This window comes from Eublepharis macularius, chromosome 4, assembly GCF_028583425.1.
Source record: "Eublepharis macularius isolate TG4126 chromosome 4, MPM_Emac_v1.0, whole genome shotgun sequence".
Classification (NCBI taxonomy): domain Eukaryota; kingdom Metazoa; phylum Chordata; class Lepidosauria; order Squamata; family Eublepharidae; genus Eublepharis; species Eublepharis macularius.
Genome location: NC_072793.1, coordinates 75,897,346 through 75,916,728, shown reverse-complemented (window position 1 = coordinate 75,916,728; position 19,383 = coordinate 75,897,346). Strand labels below are relative to the sequence as shown.

The 19,383-nt window shown below is 43.1% G+C and overlaps 1 protein-coding gene across 1 annotated transcript in view; it reads left to right on the top strand.

Annotated features, from left to right (window-relative positions):
* The window catches only part of TRPC7 (transient receptor potential cation channel subfamily C member 7), a 174,589-nt gene that overhangs the window by 63,709 nt on the left and 91,497 nt on the right, over window positions 1-19,383 (top strand). The window contains exon 3 of the mRNA XM_054976355.1: window positions 17,591-17,773. Within this exon, the coding sequence (XP_054832330.1) occupies window positions 17,591-17,773 (183 nt within the window). The remainder of the gene's footprint in view (window positions 1-17,590; window positions 17,774-19,383) is intronic.

Here is a 19,383-nt window from a genome sequence, read left to right as displayed (position 1 = left end):
AAACTTGGGGTTAAGGCAGCCCGCATTCGAAATTCCTCATCGTAACGCAGCCAGTACACCCCTCAAAATCGGTATAACCCCTGTAAATGATGTTCATGTATTGAAACAGGGGAAGGGCCCTATGCGGCTGCGCCCTGGCCAGAATGCCAGCATATACCAAGAACCCCGGAAGCCAGTGGGCCCAGGTTCTATCGATCCACCTCTGGAGGATCCTCTCCTTGTCCCTATCCTCAAGATCATCTTTATCCTTCTTCTCCAGTTCCCTGAAGAGAAGGGTAAAGACATCAACATATTCTCCCCGCAAAATCTTCTCACGGGTGGCCTGTGACAGGTGATCCCCCAACGGCAGTGCCGTATCCCCAGGAGGTAAGGCCCTGTAAGGAACCGTACCAAATCCTTGCATTCCATAGGGGGGCAGGCCGGGCTGATTGCCATAACCATAGGGCCAGCCAGTGTTCGATGGAGTATGCCCCTGTCCATCCCAGCCAGTGCCTGATGGTAATGGAAGCAACTGCTGGTATAAAGAACCACTGGCACAATTTGGCCAAAGAGGCTGCCCTAATGGGGGCCAAACTTGCGCGTTATAACCGCCAGAGGTAGAAGGAAGCGACACCCCCGAAGGAGTGGACTGCCCTGCAGCCCCCCACGGCCAAACAGTGTTCTGGTGTGTGTGCAAGTGCGGCTGATACTCCGTACCTTCAGCCACAGGAGATTCCACAGCCACAGCCACTTGTCCACTGTCCTCAGGACCAGCCAGGTCACATTCTCCCTCCACTTCAGGCGCAGTAGGATGGTGATGACTTGCGCTGGCTTCGCCTGCGCTCAGGCCTGTCATTTTCTCCAGCACCAAAAGACGAGAGGCAAAATCTTTGTTAAATCCCACTTTTGCAGCTCGTTTCGCACCCCTACGTGGCTGAGGCAAATCTCTACCCGCTGCCAAACCCGCTGCCTTCCGTTCAAGAGCGGCAATGCGCTCCATCAACTCCTGCCTACTAGGACCCTCCTCATCGTCCGATGAGGACAGAGTTGGAGGGGGTTTTCTAGGCGCAGGCCGCTTAATCAGCTGTTTTCCCTTAGAGGGTCCTCCTCCCTTCTTGGATGGCATATCTACCAGCAGGCCCAAGGTGAAGTATAGGAACCACAAGTATCAACCTTGTCCCAGTAGGTGTCACCAGAAACCCTTTCCAGAGCAGTTACCGCTCTCTCCCAACTGGAGTCGCCCAAACCTCCCCAGCAACAATTCCAAGCTGCAGTGACCACTCTCCCCCAAGGGTGTCTCCAACTTCACCCAGCAACAGGAGTAACCCGCAGTGCGGCAGACTCCCACCAGGTGGTGCTACGCCTGTTTCACACAGTGCACAATAGCACCCACAGCCAAATGCCCCCCCCACCAGAGCCAACGGCCTTCAGTAATGGGAGGGGGGATAATAGACCTTGCCTGGGGGGGAATAATAGACCTTGCCTATCTGGGGAGGGAGGGAGCCGTTTAAATGGGCCCCAACGCCTTAAGGCAAAGCCTAGAACAGGGAGCAAAGCAGGGCCAAAATAGGCCCAAATCCACGGCGCTTGGGCCTCCAAACTACCAACTACCCCCCCACAGATGGCCTCCCAACACCCCGTGGCCTGTGCCAAGCTCCGCGGCACCCCACACGCTCCGCCGCCGTTACCGTGGCGGCGGCTCAAATCCAATGTACAGGGCCTCGGCCTGCAATAGGCCTCCGTAGAACACCCCGGCCTGGTCACTCCGCTGCTGCGGCACCGGCCCGGGCAGGACAGCAAAGCGCCGGAGAACGGAGTTATGCCTCCGAAGTCTCCGAGCGCTCAAGAAGACTGACACCGGGAAGGGGCAGAACGCGCGCAAGAGCGCTAAGCTCCGCCCCTTCCCAGAACCCGGATGGAGAGGGAGGGAGTCTGCCTCCTCTCCGTCCAGGGCTCCAATTGTCGGCTCCCAGCTTAAACGGTGAGCCGCGGCTGGGCGAGCCGAATAACCTTTGATGTAAAACTAGTTATGCATTTGGCTGCTTTCTTCAGTAAGCTCAGTGATTATTTTATTGGTTTTTTAAAGTTATCGTCAAATATTTTTATCCATTGTTTGTTATTAGAATCATAGAATCATAGAGTTAGAAGGAACCGCCAACCTTATTGATTTATTCATCATACTTTTATTTCCACAAGTAGCTAGGAAAACCCTGGAAAAGTAATCTAGAAATGTTATAAGTAATTAAAAGTTAAACATATTTTTTAAAAAACCCATGCTGTAATTATACACCAGGTAACTTGTTTTATAAGAGACACAAAGGAATTCAAGGGTGATTTCATAATGCCATTGGCACACATTGTGATCTAAATATTCTATATCCTTCCCATTTTGAAATCTACCATTACCGCTATGGGGAAAAGACTGTGAGAGAACAGTTTCTCTTGATATTACCATATATGTGCAGTTTAGGAAAATCTAGGGGCAGATTTTACTTATTTACTTACTCCATTTATAGTCCATATTTCTCAGAGAGATCTCTAAAGGCCTGGGAACCACATATCTGCAGGACTACCTTTCCAGATATGCTCTGCTGTAACAGCTTTTTCATCTGAGCAGAGCCCTCTGAAGGCACCATGCTGCAAACAAGTATGATCAGTAGCTGCTCATTTTTTAACATTCCCAAGCAGAATGAGGTCAGAAAGATCCCCCCCCCCACACACACACATCACTATCATTCCATAATAGTTGCAAAATGTTTAGGAGAACATTTTATAAAGGGAAGATTGTTGTGGTTTTAACATCTGTAGAAGTTTTCTACATGGTTTTAATAATAGCAATAACCATAATAATGTTCTTATATACTTCTCTTCTAGACAGATTAGTTCCCTCTCAGAGCGGTGAACAAAGTCAGTGTTATTCCATTGGCAGCAGCCCAGTAAATATAGACACACATAGTAAGGGGGGGGGGCGGATAAAGTGCAGATCTGTTAGTAAAGAAAACCTAGTAGAGCCCAGTGAACTGGAAGAGGCAAAATATACCATGTCACAGACTGTCACAGTCTGCATATTTTAGAGAAGCCCGGCTGTATATGCACACATTTGCAAAACCCCTCTTAGAGTCATAGAGCTTTGATTGGCAGTTTATTCCAAAGCCATCTGATTGGGTAGCCTGAGCTGAGAGAGAAAGGTTTTTTCCAGTCCTGGCAGAGAGAGAGAGATTCTCTGAGGAATGTTGAAAGAGAGAATCCTCAAGGAAAGCAGTTTCAGCACCAGCAGGAAAACTGTGAAAGTTTACAGGAGATTTGGATAGGAGCTGTAGACTCCCTAATGGGCCAAAAGACAGGGGTAGATCTTCTGAGGAGAGGAACTACTCCTTTCTCAGTTAAACAGGGAGATAGCTCTGAGAGTGGTGAGGTCCCTGGTCGAGTGTGATTGGAGACTGCCTGTGGAGACCTTCAGAAAGAGAGTTAAGGACTGAAGGAAAGCACTGGTATGTGAAGAGGCTTGGGCTACTAAAAAGTGGATACCAGCCTTCCTAACCACAGAAGAGGAAGAGAATACAAAAAATAAAGTATATTCTAGTGCTTGGGGGGGGGGGGGAACAAGGGAACAAAGCCTAAAAACAGAAACCTCTAATTATCTGTGAAGAGTATAAGAACTGAGGCCTGTGCATGTTCTGAAATTTACCTCGATGAACTAGATATGTGTATTTGTTGAATTTTACTGATTTCATCTAACCTCGAATGTAAATAAACATTAAATATTTTTCAAGTTTTTAAAAGTACCTCTGGTGCCATTTTTGTGGTTTAAGGACAAGGGAACATCATACATGCAATGCAAGGTAAATGGTGGTGTTACAAAAATTATCAGTGCTTTCCCAGTCCTGTTGATCCCTTGCAGACTTAATTGCTTTCAAAATATATGGCAATAAACAAGTGAAAGGAAAACAAGTGGCCAGTGCCGACTAAACTGAAAAAGTCATATTTCATCCTAGGGTGTTCAGTAAATATTTATAAGTACTTGGAATGATATTTTCTTTTGGAAACTGATGGGTCGTTGCCAGTGTCGTAATTTATATTATACAAACATTCACTGTCTTTTCTCTACTTATTCAGTGTTTTAATGAGTAGACATCTGCTGAAATGAAATGTTGCAAAGTTTCAAAATGTGATGAATTTTCAGCTTGGGTGTGCAAAAACCTTAGTGCACATGTACTCAGGTTTTTGTACTCATTTCCTATGGCTTCCCCCCATCCCTCACAGCCATGTTTCCTTCCACTCTACTGTTGTTCACATCCTTTAAATTAAATATACACATTACATTACATACCAAGTGACTTACAGATTAGGTCTCTGCTCAGATGAAAGCAAAGCTGTTACAGTAGAGCATACCAGGAGAGGCAAACCTGTGGAAATATAGGCCCAGCCCCACACCATGAAGAACTTTACAGGTGATAATGATCTAAACCTGGAAGCTTTCAGATAGTCCATGGAGTCAAGGCCAGATTGAAGGGGGGCCCCGGGGGTAGTCTGCCCCTGGCGCTGCTGAAGAGGGGGTGCTGGGCGCAGCTGCCAGCCACTGGGAATGCGCCAGAGCTGGTGGCAGCACTGTGTGGGCAGCTGAGAGGAGGGCTGGGAGTCCACCTGTGCCATTCACCTGCCCCAGGACAGTGAGCACGCGGCAAGCCAGCTTCCCCATCAGCAGGGGCAGGCGAATGGCGCAGGTGGACTCCCAGCCCTCCGCTCAGCTGCCCGTGCTGCCACCACCAGTTCTGTGGTGCTCCATATGACAGGGCAGCTGGCTTGCCACATGGGCAGGCAGCATGCTCTGGCCCTGTGTAATGATGTCACAGAAGTGACATCATCACACAGTGTCAGGAACATGCATGCACTGGGCACGCACGGGCCGGGGGGGCAGAGGCCAGACTTGGGTTACCCTGGGTGCCAGCAACCCTAGATCTGGCCCTGCATGGAGTGACTACAAAATAGGAATATTGTGCTCACTCTACATAGGTCCTGATAGTCATTGAGGTGCACCAGCTTCAGTGGTAGGTTAGCCTAACTGAATAAAAAGGAATCAGTTTAGGATTACTGTCTGAGTTTCCTTTCAGGGCAGAACTGCATGTGTTACAATCATCATCATCACCATCAATTTATGTACCACCCTTCAGGATAACTTAACATCCACTTAGAGCAGTTTACAAAGTATATTATTATTATCCCCACAACAATCACCCTGTGAGGTGGGTGGGGCTGAGTGACCCAAGGTCACCCAGCTGGCTTCAAGTGGAGGAGTGGGAAATCAAACCCAGTTCTCCAGATTAGTGGCCCACTGCTCTTAATCACTAGCCTCAAGGTTTGCTCCCACCAGTTAACTAAATATATCACTCGGCAACTTGGAAGCACCTGAATGTGACATCAAGTATTGCTATATCTTTGCCACAACATCACAGAAGAAAGCAGCTGTCAAGAAGAAAGGTGCCATTTTTCACAAACTGTTTCCCATGAGAGACTTGCATTGCATTTGCATATTTCATTCTTAAACAGTTACTTTCATTTATTAGCCAAGATACCTTGACTGATCTCATTGTATTCCTTATAAAAATACGAAGTAGGGATGTTCCTTCAGTTCCTTCTGAATCAAGAGACTATGTGTAGCTTGAACAGCTGTAACAACACTACAGAGTTCATTTAGAACATAATCAGCAGGTAATTACGAGGTACTTGAGCTCAATTGCAGTGAATGGCAAGTGCCAGTAACTTTTTCAGAAGAGCAAAATTAAACATTTTTTATCTTCAAATGCAAAACAGGGGCAAAAGGGAGCAGGAAATAATGTAAAATATGGGACTTGAATTTTGTAAATTGTAAATTTTGCAAGAAAATAGTGTATTTCTAGAATGCATTCCCAAAAGAAGTAAAAATAAAAATAATACCTTTCAAAACTAACCCCACATTTGTGGATACATGGGGGTTGCTAAGGATTTTTATTTTAGTCAAAGCCAGGTAGGTGTCTCTCTATTTTCTGTTTGTATCTTGGTAAGCGTAAGCTATGTTGGGCCTTGAGTAGGTACAGACTGACCACATAACATCAATTTCAGAAAAAGAAAAAAAAATCCTTGTATAAGCAGTTATTGGTTACAAAAAAATTCCATACAGCTGAATAACAATTGACTAACAACTCCTGAACAAGGGGAAATAAAACAACATTATAGATGTCATTTACCTTCTCTGATGCTAATTTAGAGGAATATAAAATAATATCAAAGTTTCCAGACTTTTTCTTCAAGCTCTGTTCATGGCTCTGTCTTTCTCTGCCATCTTGTTGGCCTCTCCCTTGAGAGGCTAACACCTCATCCCTTCAAAAGTATTTGCAAATCATCTTTCTCCATGACTGCATGCATCTGATCTTAAGTGTTTTGCCAGAAACGGCAGAGATTTTCCTACATAGCCAACAGACTGTTATCCAGTCCATTTCCTAGTAGAGAATCACCAGCTAAACAACTCTACTATCTCTATTGAAGATATATTTTCCCCACAGGTCTATTGTTTTTTCTAGCTGGCTCCACCAACATATAAACAGATCTTAAAACTAAAGGGAAAAACTTGTTCTGCAAACCTTTGTCTGATTATAGAAGTTATTTTAGTTCAGCCTTTGAGCATTCATCTTGTAAAGTTATAAACTTTTACACAGATAACTGGGGTGATCATATCACCACAGCCTGTACTTGTCTCTCAAGGAGCAACAGGGGGTCTGAAAGCAACCCAAGACATATTAAACGCTCAGTCAATGATAATTTCATACCAATTAATACAGGGAAGTTCATCTCCTCTAAAATATCAGCTGTACTGACTAGACATGGGCACAAACCACAAAATAACCGAACCATGCAGTTCATGGTTCGTGGCATTTTCACGAACCAGGAACCACAAACTCCCACAAATTGGGGCAAGTTCACGAACTAGTTTGTGGTTCATTGGCTTTAAATGCCCCGGGAACTCCCAGCTGGCCAGCCAAGCCTAACTCACTCTTTAAATGGCCATTTCCCCACTGCTCTGAGCGGTGGGGAAATGGCCGTTTAAACTGCAGGTGGGACTTAGCTAGCCAGCTGGGAACTCCTGGCTGGGCATCCAAGCCCCGCTGTTTAAATGATCAGCTGCTTGTCGGGGATTTCCTCAACAAGCAGCTGATCTGTGGGTTAAAATACCCCTTTCCCTACTGCTTTGCAGCAGCAGGGAAAGAGGCATTGCTGTTTTAAAATGAACCAAACGAACCAGTAGACCAGTTCATGAAAGTTCGTGGAAATGAGCTTCCACAAACCACTGGTTTGTGAACCACAAACTGGCTGGTTCATGGGAGGGGGGGTTGTTCGTATTCAGGCTCATGTCCATCTCTAGTACTGACTAACATCACCTTTGCAACTCCATCTGCAATATATAAAATCTGAATGTGTCACATAGCTGTTGACTATATTGAAAACATTTTGAGTTTTTTCATTATCCCACCTAGTCATAGATTGTATCTGCAAGTGCTATTTAAGAAGCTGAGATTCTGAATGAGACGTAAGTTCTTAAGGCTTATTGGTCCTAGGTGGTTGTCTGCATGACAGAGGTGTTATGTCTTGCCCCAACAGGATGTTTGTCAAATTTCCCTACAGGAGTATTGTCAAATGTAATAAACTACTTGCCAGGGTTTATATAGAAACATATTAGAAAAAAGGAGAGGGGGATGTTTGGGACTCCTGCATGTTGCACTTAGTCAAATGATGTACATGTGGCTCAAAGTGATATTTTGGAATCTTGTGAATTTAAAAATAGAGATATTTCTTAACATCTATCAAAACCTTCACACACTGTTATTTTCTATGGCAATTAATTAGCAATTGACCCAATGAAAGGCTGGTGCACTGACAAATAAATGTATAGAATAAGGAACAAGGTGAGCTGTGATTGTACAAAGCCAAAAATCATAGTCTGGCACATGTGCCACTAAGTTACATGATATATTGCATTAGTACATCAGTGGCTTCCTCCAACAGATGCAATATGACAGTCATGTACAAATGGGTTCAAAGTCCAGATATGTGTAGAAAGTGGGTAGGGGAAAGAAGCTTGAAAATTTAGTTTTTCGTCATTCTTATACATTTAAGGTATTGCAAGCTCTTGAAGCAGTATGAGAGCCAATTTTGTATGACACAACTCTACCCTGCAGGGATCATACATGCATAAAAGTCACATGGCCAAGACAAGCTGCCTCTTGGTGGAGTGCTGATCATGTATGAAACAGCTATCCTTGTAGAAATGTATCTCCCTCTTGTTATCTGAGGGTGTCATGATGATTATTCATGCTACAGTAACTAGAGGTTTGATTGTTGTTACCAAGTCCACATAGGGCTGCCCTTGAAAATGTCTTGGAAATTTCAACTGGTGCAGAATGCAGCAGCCCACTTAACATGGCTACTCTACTTTACTCTACATGGCTGGCTTCTCTAATTTCTATCCACTGATCATCTGTTCATTTCTGCATCCAGGCCAATGTGTTGGTGCTTACTTTTAAAGCTCTTAGCAATTTGAGATCTACATATTTGAAGGATATGGTGACTTTTCTATGTCCAGCAGGGCCATTGGCCCTATTCCTTCTCTGGAATAGCTTCTCAGAGGTGAGGCTGGCATAATAGTCCTGAGGAGAGGCTGCAAAATCATATTGTGAAGGAGGGGATTTGGCGCTAGAAAAGTAACTCTTTGGACATAACATCATGATTACCCTAGGATTAGACTCTGCTGGCCATTTATGCAACAACATTCATTTGTTGTCATGGAACAAAGGATATATATGCCTGTTGCCCATCTGCAACTGCACACTTGATCTATGTACTCAGTCTTTTAGTCTGTTCATAGACAATGGTGGTTGAAGGTGATAGCAAGAAAGGCAGAGGATTTCTTAATCAACAGACTAGTTTTGTTTGTGGTAAGAAAGTAATAAAAAAAGAGGGGAAAGGAAGTCATTTTAGTTTGCAATGTGAAATGAACAAAATAACATTAAGAAAAAAATACCTTTTGGAACCAGTGAAATGACTAGTATTTAGGGTCAAACCACACGAGACAAAATACACTTGAATGACCCTCAAATTACACTCAAATACACTTGAATTACAAAATACACTCCAATTACCTGTGTAATTCCTTAGTAAAAAGCAACACTGTAGCAGCTGTTCCCCTGTTTGGTCACATGTGGAGCCTAGATGAATGATTTGGAGCACTGAGGGAGTACAGCCAGGAATAAAGGGATAAAAAGGGATGGTGGAAATGATTGAGACTTACAAAGTTGGAATGAGAAGAGAGGGAGATGCCTAAAATGGGCAAATGGGAAAATCAGTGAAATCACGTTGGTGTAAATGTGGGGCATGAATAATAAGAGGAAGACTGGATTAAAAGCAAGTAGAGGCAATCAAATGGGAAGAGGAAATGGATTAGAAAGGGGGGAAAGATGTGGGTTAAGGAGATGGGAGGAATCAAGTCTTTGCATAGTCTCTAAGATCTAGTGGAGGTCTGCTTGGCAGGAAACAGTTTGGGAGTTCTATAAGGAAGCTGTCCTGAGAGACTAGTGTAAAATAGAAAGACTTTGAGGGTCTGACTTTTTTAAAAATTGTGTGTTTCCCCACTCCTCCTCTTGAAGCCAGCTGGGTGACCTTGGGTCGGTCACAGTTCTCTGGAGCTCTCTCAGCCCCACCCACCTCACAGGGTGTTTTGTTGTGGGGATAATAATGACATACTTTGTAAACCGCTCTGAGTGGGCATTAAGTTGTCCTGAATGGCGGTATATAAATCGAATGTTGTTATTGTTATTATTATTATTATTCTTGGAAAGAAGAGGGAGTGATGTCTTAAGGGCTATGTTGCCCATGAGGCATGAAATGGTAGCTTTCCTTGCTAATTACCTCATGAAAGGTGCTGGGTTGGGCCATCTGATAGCAGGGGATTTTCCTTGATGGTCTAAGAATGGTCATTCTAAGTAATTGTTTTATGGGGTGATCCCATCTGATCACATGTCTGACTTTGGCATAGTTTCACCGCTAATGTCCAGGTCTTGCAAACTTTTATATGCTGCCTATGCACCCAGTCATAGACGCCTCTACCTGACCTTTTTACCAAAGGTATTTTTCCTCCCAACTTATCCCTGGGTATAAGGCAGCTTCATATGTTCCCTTCTGAAATATTCCTGCACTCACAGTAAATAGGGTCCATCCCCATGCATTTCCTTCCACCCACATGGTTTATTATTAAAATGTGTTCATGCTACAAAGGCTGTGCCATGCATAAACAGCTCCACCCTGCTGGAAGTAAAAGGGAAAGGGTGTTTCCTGTACCTGAAACATAATTATAATAGGATTTCAAAGGATCTGTTGTGTGTTGCAGGATGGTCCCTCCCCATCTCTTTGTATTATTTAGAGAGCACTTGCAAAGAAAATTTAGCACTTATAAGTCACCATGAACAGGGCAGAGGTGGCATATAAATTTCCTAAATAAATAAAAATCTTTGAGATAAAACAGCAAAACAGCATAGTATGCATGTGATCAACATTATTTAGAGGATAGAAAATTCCACCTTAACCGTATGTATTATGTAAAGGCTATAATTTGGATAAATACATTTTTAAAAAAAAAAATCAGACTGTTGACTCACTCTTCCTATAGCGTCTCTCTCTTCTTATCTCTTAATTTACAAGCCATTTGAAGTATAGCAAAAGAACAATAAGCCAGTAGAAATTAATCAACTAGAAAAAAACTTAATCCCCACCCCCTAAATAACAACATACCAATCAAATTTCATCTATAAACTGAACATGTTTGGCAGCCCCAACTTTGTCACTCAGCTTAAACAGCAGCCATAATTTGCTTCCTCAGTTTAAAAGAATTCACTCAAACCATGAAAATTCTAGTCAAGCTATAAATGCATTAAATTCCTTTACAGCCCTTATTCTTCTAACTGTCTGCAAATCCTATTAAATAAGCGTATCAAGGGAAGTTATATAATCCTGTTCTGAAATTCAGCTGTCCAAGAGTTTACTGGAATGGACTCTTAGAAAATATAATGCCAGTTTTGCCACATCTCCATTAACTTCTAGTTTGTCTCTAGGCCCAATTCAAAGAGCAGATTTTAACTTTTAGAGTTTTGAGCAGTATGGATCTAGGATACATTATGAATAGCCTTTTCCTTTTATTTATATCATTTCATTATATACGTACAATACATTTTCAGTAATTAAAAAAACATGTAGAGAGAGAAGGAGAATGAAAATAGATAATAAAAAGTATAATTTACAGCACTGAAACTTATGTTTCAAATGAATTGCCTTTTCCTATGTGAATCTACCTGATCATTCCTATGTGAAACTACCTGGTTTTATTTATTTCAGTTTGGAGGGAATTTGAAACATTGCATGACAACATTTTGCTATGTCCAGTGCCTGGCTCATCAAGCCACAATGAAAGTTATATTTTCATAGAAGATACATTTTTATCTGAAACTGTGATTTTTATCTGAATGTGAGGTGTATTCATGATCTTGGTTTTCAAAACTGAGGGTATAAATATTTCATAAATAAACAAACAACTATCTTATTTCTGGGATCAGTAGCCTCTAATGGTGTGCCAATTGTTGACTGTTACAGAAACTTGGGAAGACTTCCATAGAAACCTGAAAAGTGCAAAGTAAAGCAGCTCATCATTTGATCAACAGACAGGTTTAGCTGCCTTAGGTTTTGGTTGATTGCTTAATTATCTGAGCCACTGAATTTAATTAACTCATCAAAGCTAATTTGAAAAGATCTCTTGAGGCTGAGAGAGCTTATATTGTGACTACTGTTTGTATTTGCTAGTTTGGGGCCATTTATTGGGGATTTGTCATTGCATTCACATTATCAGAAATCTTGTTTGAATGTCATTGTGTTTACTCATTCTCTGCTATGGGGCTATTTGCTACTGTGTGCAGAAATGACATGTAAGGGATGAGGCTGCCTAAGAGCAGGCCACTGTGCCCTTACTGGCAACACTACAAGATAGCAGTAGATGCTCAAGTGTGTTTGGGCGCAGGTGTGTCAGTCCTGACTGAACAGGTGGCCCCAATGGGACCACTAATATAATAGATTCTCTAATGTGATATAATTATATGCCTCACATTAAAGAATCCAACCAGGATGGAATATATAAGTCAATGAAGCACATTTTGTCATCAAGGGGCCATGGAATTGCACCTCCATAAACCCAGATGCTTTCTCTGCTTGGAGTCTGTTCTTGGTAGTACCAGGGAACCTTTCTAGCAGTTTTGTTGCACTTTTCATCTTGATTCCACAATCACATTTATTGTGGAACTTCACAAATGGTGACCACAATCCCCATCCCCACTGTTCTCACTTGGTAGATGTGATGGGCTGCACTGAGCAAGTTTCCTCAGTGCAGCAAAATCAGAAGGCTGGGAGGGAAAGGGTTAACTAGTCCCTCAAATGGAAAGCATGAGTGACAGGCTACTTCTTCTTCTCTGCTTGGTCAGTTAGAACCAGTCTGAAGACGGTCGGTTGGTTTCTGACAGGATTTGGAGTGAGGGAGTCTGATAAGAAAAGTCAGACAGATTCACCTTTAGAGTGAAGGAAGAAGACTCTTTTGCCTTAACTATAATATTACTGTCCTGTAGAAGACTTCTATCTAAGAACACTGACAATTTGGACCCTCCCCCTCCCAAAAGTATGAACTAAAATGCAAAGCAGTTAAACATTCTAAGCAGTTCTAAAACAGTTAAAATTATTTAAAAGTTCAAAAACAAGGCAGGAAAAGAGAAGTCAACAATACAAAACAACACTTACAAACCCAAATATTTATGACCCAGATACCAGTATTCTCATGAATCTCGAATATCATCTGGATACTTAAATATACCCAGAAAATACCAGTAAGTTTTATATATATATATATAAAACTTACTGGTATTTTCTGGGTATATTTAAGTATCCAGATGATATATATATATCCAGATGACATATCCAGATGCGAGAGAGAGAGAGAGAGAGAGAGAGAGAGAGAGAGAGAGAGAGAGAGAGAGAGATACATGCCTTCAGATATTTCTGGACCATATATATACCAGTAAGTTTTATATATATATATATATATATATATATATATATATATATATATATATCGCATCTGGATATATCATTATATATATATATATATAAACTTACTGGTATATATATGGTCCAGAGATATCTGAAGGCATATGTCTACGTATGTCTGATTATAGTTATAGATTGGGGCTACTGGACCGCATGAGTTTGGTTTGGTTTCCATTACCCTCTCATTCTTTGTCCACTTCAGTTCAAATCACCAGAGTATTGAGCAATGGAGTAGTGACTTATGTGATCAAGCCTTTTGTTTGTCAGATACACTCTTAACAGTTCTAGTCCTTTTGTCTTTAACAGTCTCAATACAGGTATCAGTCAAATATTTTTCACTCCTAAAAATGGTACTGGCTGTCAGAGACTCTGGTCATCAGGTTCTGTAGAAGTAAATTTCTTTCACCCTTTGTCTCCTAAGATGAATATTTTTGAATGCAGCATGAAAACTATCTATAATTTTATGGTGAGATGGTGACTATGAAACCACATACAAAATTATAAAATGCTAAAAATTGCTGCTATTTTAAGTATTATTTATTTAATTAAAAGATCTCTACGCCACCTTTCCACCCAAATAGGGTCCCTAAAGCAGCAAACATCAAAAGCTTTCAACATTCAAACATGAATATGATAAAACAAAATTTTAAACACAAGTTATATGAAATACTTAATTCAATAAAACATATGAACACAAAAACCTACACAATAATACAATCAAGGAAAAAAGGGCCAGTAACAGTTAGTGGAGGAATAGCAAATGAAACAAAGTCTTCAGCCGCTGATGGAAAACAATGATAGAGTGAGACAGACAAATCTCTCGTGAGAAGGGAGTGCCAAATTTGGGCACCATGAATAAGAAGGCCCTTTCTCTGGTTGCCACCCATCAAGTCCCAGATGGTGGAGTCACCAGAAGCAGGGCTTCCAAAGATGATCAACATGGACAGGCAGGTTCATATGAAAGTAGGTGGTCCTTTAAATAATTTTGCTGAGATGCAGCTAGTTTGAATCTCACTACTGCCATGAACACACCAGGTGGCCCTGGGTAAGCCACTCTTTTCAGCCTCAGCTCCCCAGCTTTATTGTGGGGATAATAGCATTGATTTTGATTACCACTCTGGGTTAGCATTAATCTTACCCGAAGTACAGTATACTACTGTTGTTGTTAAGGCATGCTGGCCCCAAGCCATATATGGCTTTAAAGGTACCAGTACCTTGAATTGGGCCTGGAAGCAAACTGATAGTTGGTATAGATGAAACAACACCAGGGTGATACAGTACCAATGACCCTTCTCAGACAACATTCTGGCAGCAGCATTCTGTATCAACTGTAGCTTCTGGACAGTATTCAAGGGCAGTCTCATGTAGACATAGTGCAGTAATCTAATCTACATGTTACCAGGGCATATGCTATATTGGCAAGATCTTTCCCACCCAGGAAAAGGTCATCTAATCATCACTGCCACCCGTTTATCCAGCTACAAACCTGCTTCTTTAGAGGGATCCAGAACAGGAGATATCCCTCCTGGTTCAACCTCTTCTCTACCCGTTGGGATTATTTTTCAGTTTGTTAGCCCTCATCTATCTCAAAATTGCCTAAGGACACTAGTTCACAGTTTCCACAGCCTCTCTAACATTTTCTGGAAGCATGAGATAGTGATATTAAGCAGAGTAAGGTGTGTTGTTCTTACCATAAGAAGCAGTATGCATGTTTAGATTATTTGTTTTGTGGTTTGATGGTAATAACATTTTAGTTTAGTTTAGTTTATTTGGTGTTTAACCCACCTTCCCCACAAGTGGGCTCAGGACGGGATACAACAGTCATAAAATACAATTGCATAGCAAATTCTACAATAAAATTCAGCAATTAAAACTATATATATACAAAAACCTGATATAGTTGGTTACACATTCCTGCCCCCAGGATACAAAGAGGAGGTAGACAGACACACGAGCTGTACTCGAATACCAGAGACCAGTGGGAGGCTCAATGATGGTCCTGACGCTGGCCTCAACCATAAGCCTGGTGGAACATCTCCGTTTTGCAGGCCCACAAGATCCTGGCGGGCCTGAGTATCCTCAGACAGAGAGTTCCACTAAGTTGGGGCCAGGACCAAAAAGGCCCTAACCCTGGTCGAGGCAAAACAAGCCACCCTAGGGCTAGGGATCACCAGTAAGTTCTTACCCGCTGAACGAAGTGCTCTCCAGGGCACATACTGGGAGAGACAGTCCCTCAGGAATGCTGGTCCCAATCCATTTAGGGCTTTAAAGGTTAAAACCAACACCTTGAAATGGATCCAAAATTCCACGGGGAGCCAGTGAAGCTGCTGTAGGATTGGTGTAATATGTAGCCCTAGGGTGGCCCATCAGGACACGAGCAGCAGCATTCTGGACCCGTTGTAGTTTCCAGATCAGACCCAAGGGAAGCCCTGTGTAGAGTGAGTTACAGTAGTCCAGCTTGGAGTTGACCGTTGCATGGATCACTGTCATTAGGTCCGGGGCTGAAAGATAGGGGGCAAGTTACCTGGCTTGCTGCAGATGGAAAAAAGCAGTCCAGGCAACAGATGCGACTTGGGTCTCCATAGACAGGGAGGAATCCAAGATCATGCCGAGACTTTTAACCGATGAGATGGGCACCAACGGGGCCTCCCCAAAGGCTGGGAGATGGAACCTCACATCCAATAGCCCAAGGCCCAAGTACAGGACTTCTGTCTTCGTGAGGTTCAACTTCAGGCTGCTCTGCTTCACCCAACCAGACATGGCCTCCAAAGCTCTCAGAAGGGCATCTGGGGCAGAGCCAAGTCGGCCGCCCATCAATAGATACAACTGGGTGTCATCTGCATACTGGTGACAACCCAGTCCAAAACTCCACACCAGCTGAGTGAGAGGGTGCATATAAAGATTGAACAACAGGGGGGAGATTATCACCCCCTGTGGGACGCCACATTCAAGTAACTGGCATGTGGACACCCTCTCCCCCAGCACTACCCTCTGTCCCTGACCATGAAGAAAAGAGACAAGCCACTGCAAAGCCGTCCCTCAGATACCCACATCAGTGAGATGGTGGGCCAACAACTCATGGCCGACTGTGTTGAACACCATTAAGAGATCTCGCAATATCAGCAGCACCAACCCGCCTCAATCCAGGTGTCTGCAGAGATCGTCCGTGAGGGCGACCAACACTGTCTCCGTCCCATGGCCCAGACGGAAACTGGACTGGTATAGGTCCAGGACAGAAGTCTCTTCCAGGAAAGCCTGCAGCTGTTCCACCACTACCCACTCAATCACCTTTCCCAGGAACGGGAGATTCGATACTGGGGGGGGGGGTAACTGGAGGGGTCAGTGGGGTCCAAAGATGGCTTTTTAAAGAGAGGCCTCACCATGGCTTCCTTCAACGCCCCGGGAAAACCCCCAGAGCTTAACGATGAATTAATAATATCCTCCAATTGGGCCCCCAATGGGCAGGGGTCCAGGGAACATGTAGTGGGCCTAACCAGCTGCAGGATCCTGTCCACATCCTCCTGGGAGACCAGGCTGAAGTGATCTAAAATCAGACCGGAAGACGGCCAAGGGGTCTCCAGTTCCCTCACTGTATCAACAGTGGCTGGCAGATCACACCGGAGAGACAAGATTTTATCTGCAAAGAAGCTCCCCAAAGCCTCGCAGCTAATGGCTGAATTCGTAATTTGGCAGTCTCCCTGCAAGAGGGAGACTAGGGACTGAACAATTTGAAACATTTTTGCTGGGCGTGAGCTTGCAGATGCTAGGGAGGCAGCAAAGTACTCCCTCTTCGTCACCTTCACAGCCACCTCATAGGCCTTCATCAATGCTCTATAAGATGATCTTGCCTCTTTACTAAGATTCCATCGCCACACTCAATCTAGCCATCTCAGTTTCTGTTTCATCTGACATAGCTCCTCTGTATACCAAGGAGCCAGTCTGACATGGGGATGGAGAGGGCGATGGGGAGCGATCTCGACGATGGCTTTCGAGATGGTCCTGCCAATCTCCCACCAGCTCATCCAACAAACCACCAGGGGGCATTGGATCCCGCAGAGCATTCTGGAAGCCAATTGGATCCATGTGTCTCCGCAGGCGAGCATAAATCAGCTCGCCACCCATGCAGTAGGGGTTGGGGTTTTAGGATTGCCATCCATTTTTTTTTTTTAAAGAGAGCTCCTGCATTTTTAATAGCTACATGACGCAGTTTTATATCATATGCAGTTGAGATGGAATAACAAGGGAAATTTTCTATAGTATAATCCTGTTTGTTAAATTGTTGTTAAAGTCACACAAAAAAGTTGGCAAGAAGTTCATACATATGTTGCCCATATCAATCATCGTCTTTTCAAACGTGTACATAGCAATGTGTTTCAACATAGACTTGAAATTTTAAATGCAAATGATGCAATGCTAAATTAATATTCGTTTCTCTCTGTTCCATTAGAATGATTACAGAAAGTTATCTATGCAATGCAAGGATTTTGTGGTCGGTGTGCTGGATCTCTGCAGAGACACTGAAGAAGTGGAGGCAATTCTGAATGGAGATGTGAATGTTCAGGCATGGCCTGAGCACCACCGCCCCAGTCTGAGTAGAATAAAGCTGGCCATTAAATATGAGGTCAAAAAGGTAAGTTTGTTTTTGGCTACTTTGCTGTCTTGAAAAAAAAAAGGATATAAATGGATACCCACAGGAATCATTGAGGCTTTCCCAAAGCTGTCAGGTGTGATTTGCTTTGTATGGGGTGCTTATGTGGAGCAGGACCACAGCTCAGCAGCACAGCACAAGCTTTGCAAGCGAAGGCCTTGGGATTGATCTCCAGTTGAAAAAAATTTAAGTGGCAGAGCTAGAAAAAGCTGTTCCCTAAGACCCTGGAGCTTCTGCTAGTCCCAGTTAGATAGTAGCAGGCAAGATAGCATAAGGCAGCTTCAACTGCATTTTCTATGGATTTCAGTTCAGAACATATAAACTAAAATTCAAATGGCAGCAGCGACTAATAACCGGTAATAGTAGCAGGAAAGCAGATTGTAGGAGTGACTCTGAACTCTGCTTTATGGATCTGGTGAGAAGAATCAGACGGACATAGTAGGTAGAGTCACTTTTATGGAATCACCATTATTGTCTTCTTTGGTCCAAACTACACTTTGGCCCTTTTCATACTGCTTACCTGCTATCGCAACGTCACGAAATATCGCGCAAAAATCGCGGAAGATAGCGTCTTTTTGCGAGAGTTTTGCGTGATGTCGCGCAAAACTCTCGCGAGAAGACACTATCTTCCCTGGTTTTTGTGTGATATTTCGCAATGTTGCGGCAGCAGGTAAGCAGTGTGAAAAGGGCCACTATGTTTTCCCATGGGTTGAGCCCTGGGCTCCCTACTCTGACTTTCAGTCAAACATCTTCTGTGAGTTCCTTGCCGTGAACTTCGCTCCCAATTGTGCAGGGGCTTGAGTTGGATCAGGACTGTGGCACGTGGGGTGAGCATGTCTTGGACTGTGATGTTTTCCTGACCTGGAACTGCCCTGGGGGCAGTATTTGCTCAGTTATGGGCTGCACATGTAATTATGACGTAGACATAGATTTCCCCAGAGGGGAAGAATTTATTCCTAAGGATGGTTGATGTATACCAGGAATGACCAATTAATAATGTAACTGAAGCATTTCTGATGCCTTGATGATCCTACCAGATTTTAGTTAAGGAACATTAAAGAATTGCCTAAAAAAAAGAAAAATGTTTTCAGACTGTACGCAATTAGAGATATTCTATACTTTAATTGTACATCTCTCCTGGGTTTGGCATGTAACATTTAAATGGTATGTAAATCTTCATATTTGCTTGAGTGCCTTTGCTCCATAACCAGAATCTTTTCTTGCTAGAAGTCACCACTTTTGCTGCAGAACCTACCTAGTTATAAGATCAATTTAAGCAACAAAATACCTTTCTGGTTCCTGGGAAACGGAGTGGCCACTAAGGCTGCAGAAGTTCCCCATCTCTGATTTTAGCCAAGACTTTGGAAATAATTATTTAATCTGACAATGAGGGCCTCTAATATCATCCAAGAGCAAAAGAGAGAGAGGGAAAACTGCAAATAAGAGTGGCTCAGAAAAGGGAAATAGGCCATTAAAGCCAGGGAAATTGCTTTGCTTTGCTAGCTCCTGTTAAACTGTTCTGCAGTATGGGCATGTGTTATGCAAATTGACCAGTTTTTCTGGGTTCAGATTAATGATTTGTACAATTTACT